The 12,214-nt window shown below is 41.2% G+C and overlaps 1 protein-coding gene across 1 annotated transcript in view; it reads right to left on the bottom strand.

Annotated features, from left to right (window-relative positions):
* GLIPR1 (GLI pathogenesis related 1) overlaps positions 1-4,873 on the bottom strand; it is a 29,191-nt gene extending 24,318 nt beyond the window's left edge. Inside the window, exons 1-3 of the mRNA XM_006142848.3 lie at positions 4,718-4,873; positions 3,607-3,884; positions 1,535-1,780 (exon numbers count right to left, since the gene is read on the bottom strand). Of these exons, the coding sequence (XP_006142910.1) occupies positions 1,535-1,780; positions 3,607-3,813 (453 nt within the window). The 5' untranslated portion in view covers positions 3,814-3,884; positions 4,718-4,873. The remainder of the gene's footprint in view (positions 1-1,534; positions 1,781-3,606; positions 3,885-4,717) is intronic.
* Between the last annotated feature and the right edge of the window lie 7,341 nt (positions 4,874-12,214).

The raw sequence follows: 12,214 nt of genomic DNA, 5'->3' as shown, positions 1-12,214 counted from the left end.
ATACACAGGACTCTCCCAATAGAAGGTCAGCCCCTAAGGTCAGCGTCATTAGCTGTTACCCCTTCTTTTCTCCTTTTCTGTCTCACTCCCTATATCTTTCTTTCTCTTTCTTTTTAAAATTTTTATCTTTTTAGAGAGATTTTTTTCTGTAGGGCATGTGCACTCTCTGGAGAGAGAGAGAGACAGAAAATTAGCAATCCTTCCCCCACCAAGGGGGGCTGGCCATTTTGTAATCCCTTTTCCCTCATTTTCTTCTTAGGGTCTTGGGCACACACGCACATGTGCCCAGTGTGAGTTTCAAGCAGGTCCAGGGCTTGGTCATATGGGAGTTCAGCAATGTAACCATTATGCTATCAGCTACTCCTGAAACTTTGTATTTCTAAGAAAAAGACCAATGCTACAGAGAACTTGACAGCCCCTTTGTATACAATAATCTTGAGATGAAAATTTCACTAAAATCAATCTTTTCTCTTCATCATCTACTTGTCATCCAAACTTGGTTTACCTGGAATAACACCAGTGAAATTAGAGGTTTTCTAGGCTGCAGTAAGAGTTCTTTCTAACAACATGTTTCTCTTTAAAACCACCTGTTGGGTCAACAGAAAAGTCACGATGTATTTTTGCATAGGAGAACAAAAATCTGCTGTAACTTTTCTGACAAACCAATATTTCAGTGTAACTGCCTTGTTAAAAGTGTCCTTTTCTTCCCTCACACCTCATTTCAACAGATTTTTGTCCATTAAAACCAGTCAAATATAGGTTAATACTTTTTGTTCTTGGTTTGACATGGGACTACCAGGAGATGAAGTACATAAACAAATCGTGGTCAGGCTGGAAGGCAGCATGTGGAGAAGATGACAGAAAATGCTGCTGAGGGATTCGTTTCCATCATGTTGCACACTTAAGCGGGGGCCAGAGAACCAAAATTGGCTTGAGTCAAAACAAAAACAAAAACTCAAAGTTTTGAATGAGGCTATTGGGATTAATAATAATGTATTGTGGGGAGAAGGGTCTCAGGGTGATTTCCATGCTGGCCTCTCCAGGTGGGTGGGACTGCTGTTTTCCCTCTCGTGTGGCTTCTCAGTCAGTGTTTGAAAGAACGAGAAGGAGTGCAAGCATCGGTCCTTACTCATACTCTGTCTGGTAGGCTTATTTCTCCCAATCGTGTAGTCCTAAAACAAATACCTCGGATTTCACAGAGGACTTAGGCCAGCTGGAACCTGAAAAGCCTGTGTTCATAAGGTCCTTCCTTACTCACACATGGAATAAAGCCCCCTGGGAGAAAAGCTGTCCTGAGGACTGTTCAAAACTGTCCAGGCTGTCACCTGTGTCCACATAACTAAACTCTTCAGGCACTGTTTCCACTAGTATGGGGGTGTGTTCCTTTTATTAATTTTTAGATGTAAGGCTATAACCCTGACTCCCTCATAGTTACAGGTGCACTAGTATAAGCTTACTCTGTAAAACATCACATTCTAATTTTCTCCTCACCCTAGAAAGGACGGTGTTGAGGAAGTGTAAGGTAGATACTTACCTGAGTGTAATGGCCACAGACTTTATTGCATCTCCGTGTCCTGAAGTCATAGTACTGGATTTCTTTGTACCAATTTATGATGGCTGAAGACACGGAAAACAAGGACAGAGACCCTGTCCAGATGTTTTCTCCCAGGGAAGTGAAGTTCGGGTGCAGCTTGTGGGGTGGGCCCAGTCGCGGATTATGTCCAAACTTACAATTTTTTGCCCATGCTTTTGAAATTCGGGATAGCTCTGGGTCCCAAGTCTGCAAAAATAAAGATTAAACAATAGAGAGGCTTAACAGTGGAACCTGTTGCTTGACAATGTATGTAGAGTGAGCAGAGGGGGTGCTAGAAGGGAAATGAGGTGTGATGACAAGGAAAGAAGAAGAACCACTGTACTTGGGTCCTCTACAAATACACACTTCAAGCATTGACAGGGATAGAAATGTGATCATCTAGTTTCATGGAAGTTAGAATCTAAGTGAGGAAGACGGACTAATATTTCTTTCTTTTTTTTTAATTAATTATTTTATTTAACTTTATTAATTATGCATTTCAATTTGACCAGAGAAAGAGAGAGAGAGAGAGAGAGAGAGAGACAGACAGGAGAGATAAAGTGAGAAAGCAGGCTGCTCCCAGGTTTGAGACTTGAACCATTATCAGACGTGAGCGTGCAGTGTCTCTTGATTTTATAAGATTATTCTTTTTTTGGGTGGGGAAGAAAGGAGATATATATATATATATATATAGTTTGTTTTTGCTATGCGGCGTGTGTGCATGCCAGAGAAAGAGAGAAAGTGAGAAATCATCCCCAGGGGGATGGCCATGTTGCAGTCCCTTTTCCTCCACTCCCTTTCAGGATTTTAGACATGAATGCACATGTGCCTGGCATGATTTTCAAACTGTTGGGTCCAGGACTCAAACTATAGAGTCAGCCAAATGCGATCCAGCATTTTAACCTTCATGCCACCTGCTGGCCATATGTGTGTGTGTATATATATAGTATATACATTGTATGTGTGTATATTATATATATATAATGTGTCTGCGTGTGTGTGTGTGTGTGTGTGTGTGTGTGTGTGTGTGTGTGTATATGTTTTTGTTGTTGTTTTAAATTTTTTGACAGGGTCTCATCATGACACAGTCCTCTCATTCCAGCCTCCCTCTGAGCTAGGACTTCAGATGCATGCCACAGAATCCAGCCTGTTTAGGCTGGGTCAGGAACCAAATCCAGGCCTCCCATGTGGCCCTAGCCTTGAGTACCAGTGTCTTAGCAGTACACAGCATTGAGGCTGAACATATTTTTTAAAACTTATTAACTACTAAAGACCATGCACCATGGATGAAGAAGTTTAGAAACGTTAAAAACCAGCTCAAAGCCACAGATTGGGGATTCAAACCCAACCCTCACTGAATCAAAATTTCATTTTTTTTTGTAGAGGTTTTCGCTATAGGGTGCACGCGCTTGCCAGACAGACAGAGAGAGACATAGAGACAGAAAGCGAGAAATCACCCCCCAGGGGGGATGGTCATGCCGCAATCCCTTCTCCATTCTCCTCTCGGGATCTTGGGCATGTACGCACACGTGCCTGGTGTGAGTTTTAAGCCACCGGGTCCAGGACGTGAACTGCGGTCAACTACGTGGGAGTCCAGCGACATAGCCATTACGCTAACTGCTGGTTCCCCCAAATTTCATTTTTTTCTTTAATGCCATGCTGCCTTCATGTTGGGTACTCTGCAGGCAATAAAGAAAAAAGTAAACTTAGAGACAAGAAGAACTAAAAACAACAAAAAAGAACCTTGACAATTAAATTAACAGGGAAGAAAATAAGGGAAGTGGACGCTTTCAGCAACCCAAGAAAAGAAAGTGTTGAAAAAGAGAAATAAAATGTGCTTGCGGAGTTTGCTCATAAGAGAGTTGAGTAGAGAGAGCTGAACTGGATGTGTTTTGATCACAGATTATGAGTTTACTGAACACACTCATCACAATTAAAAAAAAATCATTTGGGATTACCAAGAATTACCCCACTGTCAATACACATTAGCTGTTTTAGACTGACAATGCCACAAACATTGCTATTTCCCTTACCATGTATAGCATATCACTGGCCGTTGGATATACCTCAGATCGCAACTTGTTATGAATCCAAACACAGTCCTTGATGAAATCTTCATTTTCAATATCTGGCAAAGTATTTGCTGTATATGAATAACTGGAGACTAAAGAAAACATCCAGGCTGTTGCAGCAAGCGTGACTTGAACGTTCAGATCCTTGAGGCTGCCAAACAGAGCCATTGCAGATTCAAGGGTGTGCCTGCCTCTCAGAGTTCTCAGCCGGCAGCCTTACGCACCAGAGCCGACTTCAGCTTTGAAAAAGCAGAAAGCAGATGAGTTCATCACAAGTTTTAAGAAATAAGTATCTCCATATATGGTTTGCACTCCATTTTGCCCTCTTAACCCTGTCTTTTCAGTGCTCAGTGACACAGCACCTATTACAACACAGATTTTTACGAAGCTGAGTCAGAGTTGCTTTTGAGTTGGATTGTATTTCCAAAGGAAATTCTGAAGCATCCAGAAACAACAGTCTCCAACTTTTATGAAGGTGGTGGTGATGAAATAAAAACAGCTCTTTCTTTTATAAATGCCTTGCAAAATACTTTTAAAACCTGTTTTTTTTTTTAGTCATGTGAGTACACAGCAGTTGAAATATCTGGTTACCAGCATAACTTGACCTAGAATTAATTCACAATGATAGAAATGTGTACGTGTGTTTGGCACACATACGCACGTGTACCTGGAATATGCAAGAAAGAGGAAGCAGAGAGAGAACAGTAGAACATGCACTCGTCTCAAATTCAGATTTTAGTTCAAATTCTGCCCCTAACTAGCCGTAAGACTGTGAAGAAGTTACCAAACTCTAAGCCTCAGTTGCCTACTGAATGCAGTTAATGGACCTTTTCTACTTCCTTAATCATACAAGTGTAGGAGGAGCAATGAACGAGCTATTATCTTCATTTGACACATGTGAAAACTCTTGCTCTATGTATTCATCTTAGTAACATAGTCACTGCCCTCTAGGAGCTAAGAATGGCAAGAGCTGTGCGGTGGTGGAGACAATGGTGGTTGTAACATGGGCTCTTGGAAATCTGGTTTGAAAAAAAGCACAGAGAAGTATGGACTCATCAAAGAAGTTGCTTACCCCATTCTGGAAAGAGGAGAGATGGCTCCTACACACGGCAGGGTGAGTTCTTTGCTGAGGCTACAATCAGGTAGGTGTTGGTCAGGATGAAAAGAGCTGGAGAGGGCCAGCTGGTGGTGTGGTGGTTATAATATGGATCTTGTTTGCGAAAAACTGCTTGAAAACAGGAAGTATTTCTGTTTCACTTTTGTAAATGGCCTGCTTGCCAGTTTCTATAGGAACTTGGAAATATTACAAACCTGTTTTGTGACTCTTCTGGTTTCCTTTGCTTGCAACATCCGTGACTCCTCACTATCTAACACCTGAAACTTCACGAAGTCGGGGCCCCAGACTTAGGCATACAAACTCCTTTGGGTCTGCAGAGACCATGAAGCTCAACAAGGAACAGAGCAGCACTTGAAACAAAAAATGTCCTCTGGCTCAACAAGGGGCAGAGCAGCACTTGAAACAAAAAATGTCCTCTTCTCTGAGTGGCGCTTGGTTTCTCTGGGGGGTCTGTTTTCTGCAACAGTTAAGGCGCTGGATCCCACCTGGCCAACTCTGTGGCCTGTGTTCCAAACCTAGCAGCTGGGAAAACACACTCAAAATACTGAAAGGGTAATGAAGGAGAAATTGCTGCATGGCCATCCTTCCAGGAAGTGCTTTCTCACTCTACTCTCCCACACCCCCCACCTCTCTGGCCACATGAAATTGAAAAAGAGAGAGAGAGAGAGAAATGAAGAGATGAGTGGAGGGACCAGCAGTTAGCATAATGGCTATGTCGCTGAACTCCCATGTAGTCGACTGTGGTTTGCGTCCCGGACCCAGTGGATTAAGACTCACGCCGGGCGCATGTGTGTGCGCACCCAAGATCCCGAGAGGAGAATGGAGGAAAGGAGGAAAAGGGATTGGGGCGTGGCCATCCTCCCTGGGGGGGTGATTTCTCACTTTCTATCTCTCTGTCTCTGTCTCTCTGTCTGGCAAGCACATGTGTAGAGATAAAAAAAAAAAAAAAAAAAAAAATCCTCTCCAAAAAAAAAAAGAAATTGGGGTATAGGAACTGCATAACTCAATGTAAAGTTGTTGCACACATGGTGCCATGGCAAGAACAGTGAGTGAGCCAGGGCACGTGTCTCTCTCTGTAGATACAATTTCAAGTATTGATTCTGGCCGTAGGAAATATATCTGGTTTCATGGAATTCAGAATCTAAATGGTACTTTCATCATAGTGGGGGAGAAAAAAGTGTGTTAGATCAGGGATGACTTCTGGATTTTCCCAAGTATTTGGATTTTATTATCAAGGCGATAGGAAGTTATTAGAAAATTTAGGCAATGGGTCAGGTATGGTATGGTTTAGAAAATGTATTTTAGAAAATTGTTAGATATGAAAAATACAATACAGTGGAGGAGATATCTCTAATGGAAATGAAATATTACATAATATTATCAGAATTATTGCTGCCACACAGACATAACTTTACAAAATACTCATATAATTTCAAATTTTGTTCAGACCGCTTAATTTCTAGGATAAACATCTTGTCTGGGGCTCAGAGGCAACTTTTCGATCGATGTAGTGACTATCAACAGCAAGACCTTCTCTAGTTTGAAGTGGTAACCGCGCACAGGGGTTCATTTCTATTTTTTCTTGATTCTCTGTGATCTAGATTGTCTGGATTTTGAACACAAGAACAAGAAAAGCGAGACTGCTTAAGACGCACGTTCAGTGACATCCTGTGGTTGCTAGAGCAACCCTTGATGTGCATAAACCAGTTCTAAGAATAAATGATTTTATCTAATAGTAAAATGAATTAATATTTTTTCCATTTTCCTGACAATAATCAGCAAGAGGGAAAGCCTCCTATCCCAGAGATTATTTTGACATGATTCTGTAGAGCAGGTTAGCTCCTCACAGCCACAGCACTCAAACTTCTTGATTCATGCTACATTTCTGCAGAGAAGGCTCACAGACATGGTTTGCCGCAGAACCACAGGAACTTTATTTGAAAGCAAACACAAAACTCCGCTTCATAGAAGGCTTATGGCTTCACTATGCATTTTTCACTTTTTACTCTGAGTCTTTACCACAATCTTTATAAGTATGTGTGTGTGATAAGAGAGATTTGGTTTTAGTGCTTATCCCAAAATGGTGAAATTTCAGGATTTTTTTTCTAAAGAATCATTTATTTAAAATATTTTTTATTATTACGTTTGCTAAAGGGCACACGAGCTCACCAGAGACCGAGTCAAAGAGAGAGAGTGAGAGTGAGAAAGCAAGCCACCAGGTCTGGGACTCGAACTGTAGTCGACCCTATTGCAGTCTATCATCTTAATCACCACACCACCTGCTGGCCTCATTTTTTGTTTGTTTGTTTCTTTATTTTCTTACTCTTAAACATTTAATCATTATACATTTTGGCAGCATGCAAAACGAATTTTCCCAGTTTGGATACTCCATATATTAGTCCAAAGATACTACCATACACATTATTATCAACACATGATTTTCCATTTTTGGGTCTATTAAATGTTTTGCTTCTTCTTTTCCCTTGATTCTCTCCATATCAGCCCACCATTTCCTATCCTTCTCACATACGAGACATGGAACACCTGACAAACCCATTCGTAGATAAAAGACTAAAGGAACATTGGTAACTACAGCTTGATTATGGTTATCATTGCAACATGGACTATGCCTTCCATCCCAGCACGTTCCCCTAATGTCCCTTGTAGAAGGTAACACTTTGTGTACCTAGAGATTGTCATATATATTATGTGGATAAAAAGCCTATCCTTGTTATATGGCTCACACATATCTATTTAGAGAAGTGCTGAGCTTTTATTTCTGGGGGAGAAATAATGTAGAATTCCCATTCTACCCCTTCTGATTGGGTTCTATAAACATTTATGCTCCCTGAGTCACTAGCCACTTTATTTTATTGGGACTGTTGGTGGGGGTGGGGTTGTATAAAATTAAAGGAGTCAGAAAGAGTGAAGGAATATAATATTTATCAACCAAACATGTCACTCTTCTATTGTCTGTGTGATAATACTGTAACTTGATACAGGAAGCTTCATTTGTACAACAGTGTGTACAAATGAACTCTAATCCATATCCTGGAAGCAGTTACTACTGAAGTACTCTAATCAGGAATTCACATGCCAAAGGTGGTCTTAGAACTTTAGATATGGTTATGGAAATTGACATCAGAAAGTTTGTTAGTCAGGATAGAGCACGTTAGAGAATATTTTTCACTGACAAGATGAATGATGTTCCATGTTCAAAATGGGTGGCTGGTAGGAAGATTGACAACACTCTCCCACCATTGCATAACTGAAATGTAAAGAAGCAGCCAGCGCAGATCTCTAATGCCCTCAGTGCAGTGTTCAAGGGAATTTCAACCTCACCAAAGACTCCTGTCCTTGCCCTGACCCCAGGGCTGGCCAGTCCTATCTGTGGAATGTCTATTGAATGAACTTCTCCTGCAGCATATCTTGGAGTGTCTAAGGGCAGAGAACAGAACTGTGTTTTTGTAACTTTGATAAAGAATGTTAGGACACCAGAGACAGTGTGGGATTCTGGTAGTCAGTTAGCTAGTAATGAGCAGCCGCCCTAAGAAAGTAACAGAAGGACACATGTCACATCAATCACAATTTATCAGGAGTTACAACCAGACTTTCCATGAAAGTGACTTCTTCCCACCCAGCTCCTGGCGCTGGGAAGGCAAGGCAAATACCGTTTTTCTTTCTTGGTACCTAAGGAAGACACGTAGGGATGATTGTAAATTTCCCTCTTATCATTCCTCATAAATACAAAAAGACCCAACCAGACATTTTGGTCAACATCCTGATTCCGAATGGGGCAATAAACTAATTGGGCAGTTCATCCTCATAAGGATGCTCCTATGGGCATGGCTCACACCGGGCATGCGCAGTTAGGTAATCAAATTCTGCAAATTCTTCACCTGTGAGAGAGCTGCGCCAGTACAAGCTCACGAAGAAGCCCATGAATTCAAACAAGAGACATAGATAGTGTGACAGACCTCCTTCTGTTAAATATTTATTATCACCTCTGGTAATAAAAACAACACCTAAACCAGTTCCAAAAGCAGCAGTTGCTACCTAGCAACCTGCCCGCCCAAAAGTCTTTTGGGTGTACTTCTTTTCTAAAACCTTTCTTTCCTATTAAATTCTCTATTCTACCTACTTTCATTGTGCCTGTGGCTTTATTTTGCCCCTAGGGACAGGTCTCTAGTTTTAGTGATCTGGATGCAAAGAACCAAGAATTTTATACAATGCAGATCAACACTCTCCCATCCTATGACAGGAGGAGGGTGAGAAATGATGGAAGGTGTGAGGGAGGGAATCAAGGGGAGAAAAGAAAGAAGCAAAACATTTAAGAAACACAAAATGGAAAATTATCTGAAAACAATATGTATGGTAGTATCTTTGATTGAGTCAATATACAGTGTATTCTGAATGGGAAAATTCACTTTGCATGCTGTGATGATACATTAGAAACATATATCTGTGTGTGTGTGTGTTTGTGTATTTAAAATATATACATATATTCATATATACATATGTGTGTATATGTATATATATATTTTTTCTATTATTTTATAAGTATGGTTTTGGTTATTATAATTCTTCACAAATATTTTGGAGGTATACAGTGTTCCCTCAAATGGAAGCATCATAATTTATATAACACATTGTTGAGTATTCAGATTCCTTTTCATTTTAAAAAATTATCAATAATAATGCTGTGCATATCTTTATATGTGGCATATTTCATGTTTTGTAGGATGGATTCCTAGAAACAGAATTACTAAGTAACAGGGTATGAGTGTACACATTCCAGAGTACTCATATACCTACCCTCTTAGAACTTGTACTAATTTATACTTCTATCATTAGCATGTGGGCATTGAGACCATATTATTTCAAACATTGTAACCATAGGTATCTGTATGTTTATGACACATGTTTATGGGTCTGGCTGTGCATACTATTTAAAACATAATTGGACAGTACTTAAGTGGTAAAGATAGAGAATCTGCTCCAATAGGACAAGTGAGACCTCAATGTGGAGCCAAACTTGTGAACACAATAAAGACACCTGGAGATTTGTAGACAAGGAGCGGGGTGGAAGTTTGAGGGCTAAGGCTGGTGAATAGAGAATTAGGAAGAAGAAACATCAAGGGTAGGGGCGTTTCTTGTTAGACTGATCTAACAGGATTCTTGCTAAGGGCAGGCCCTAGTGATCAGATTTCAAGGATGGGAGAGATTCTTTGGAAACCTGCTTAACAGAATTCCTGCTAAAACGGGACTGTAAGGTCTGGCAAGGATGGGGGCTGAAGTTGAGACTTAATAGGGAAGAGGGCTTAGAGGAGCCTGACTAAAGTTTGGTTAAGGAAAACATCTTGTGGGAAAACCAGCAGTTAGCGTAATGGCTATGTCGCTGGACTCCCACGTAGTCGACCGCGGTTCGCGTCCTGGACCCGGTGGCTTAGAACTCACACCAGGCGCGTGTGCGTGCGTGCCCAAGATCCCGAGAGGAGAATGGAGGAGAAGAGATTGCGGCGTGACCATCCCCCCTGGGGGGTGATTTCTCGCTTTCTGTCTCTGTCTCTGTCTGTCTGGCAAGCGCATGTGCCTTATAGCAAAAACCTCTTCAAAAAAAAAAAGAAAGAAAAAATGTCTCTCCGTGTACTTCCTGTTTTCTCTCTTTTGCAAGCTAGATTTTAGTTTACCGTAACTTCCTCAAGGCAGTTTTTCAAAAAAAGCAGCCACAGTGGAGCTTGTGCTTTTACCTTTGACAGTGCCCCACCTACTTTGTAAGCACTGGGATCAATTCTGCTCCTGTGTACATGGAGCAGTCATTTTTTTAAAAGATGGATTGAAAGATGTTAAGATGAAAATGAAATAAAATGTATTTCTAAATTCTTAAACATTGCTTAATTTGCAATTCTAAACGTTTTTTTTTTTAAAAAAAAAAACTTCCTTTAGCATAATTATGTTTAGAGAAAAACATTTACTGAAGGTTCAAAATCCTCTCGTTGCATACCTTAGGTAAGAGTACTTGGAGACTGAAACATGACTTAACTCAACTTCAGCATAAACATTTGCCCGGGACTTCCTTTTTAAGGCCAAAGAGCAAGTTCTTACTGTGCACTCCAAGTTTCTGCAGGGCCTCTGCTGGGGGTTTTTCAAAATTCTAAAACATTTCTTTTTTTGCAATTCAAAACTTTTTTTTTTTTTTAAAAAACTTCCTTTAGCATAATTATGTTTAGAGAAAAACATTTACTGAAGGTTCAAAATCCTCTCGTTGCATACCTTAGGTAAGAGTACTTGGAGACTGAAACATGACTTAACTCAACTTCAGCATAAACATTTGCCCGGGACTTCCTTTTTAAGGCCAAAGAGCAAGTTCTTACTGTGCACTCCAAGTTTCTGCAGGGCCTCTGCTGGGGTAACCACAAAGAATGGTTCCTGTGCTTCAGCGGTAACACCATCAGCCTCTCTGTAGTTGAGCAAACACCTTTGTAGAAACTGCAAATTGTATTCTGGGCAAATCAGCTAGCCAAGAGAGCTGGCATGCAGTTACCACAGCAACGTGACTTACCTTCGGTTTAAACCTTGCCCAAGACTGGGGAAGCCCAATACCATAGCTGCAGGCTGGAGTACTCCACTAACCTAAAGAGGACTGGACCTTCTGCCACCATGACCACTTGCCTTATACTTTCCACGGCACCGGGCAGCCTGGCATGTTCTTCGTTAATATTTACTTCGTCATTATCCTGGAAGCATGTAGTATATAGCTACATTTTTGACGTAGAAACTGAGGGCCAGAGTTAAATTAAACCAGGTTGTTTCTCCTCTTTATAACCATGGCTCTCACTCCTTGGTATGCATTAGAATGTTATACCATAACAAACTACTAGCACTGTTAACTAGCTCTTCCCAGAATTGCTGGGATATGGTTAAAGTTTGAGAACCATTCTTACACTGTGCTGCTGCTCTTTGCCCTGATGACATCCTATCCTGGGCAAAATGCTTAGGGTAAAGGTACTCACTGTACCTTGGGATGTTGGGACCAAAATTCTCCCAGCTTCTCACTGCTACTTCCAGACCATTGCTACACAGCCTTCCTTCAGTAACAGCTGAGAAGGATGACATTTGTTTACTAAAATCTGTTCCTTTTTTTTTTTTTTTTTGACAGGTTTTTGCTATAGGGCACGTGCCAGAAAGACAGAGAGACAGGAAGTGAGAAATCTCCCCCCAAGGGGGATGGCCACGCCACAATCCCTTCTCCTCCATTCTCTTCTCAAGATCTTGGGCACAGGGAACCAGCAGTTAGCATAATGGCTATGTCACTGGACTCCCACGTAGTCGACCGCGGTTTGAGTCCCGGACCCAGTGGCTTAAAACTCACGCTGGGCGCATGTGCATACGTGCCCAAGATCCCGAGAGGAGAATGGAGGAGAAGGGATTGCGGTGTGACCATCCCCCCTG

Source organism: Tupaia chinensis, unplaced genomic scaffold (assembly GCF_000334495.1).
Source record: "Tupaia chinensis unplaced genomic scaffold, TupChi_1.0 Scaffold000085_1, whole genome shotgun sequence".
NCBI lineage: Eukaryota > Metazoa > Chordata > Mammalia > Scandentia > Tupaiidae > Tupaia > Tupaia belangeri.
This window is presented reverse-complemented; position numbering and strand designations above follow the sequence as displayed.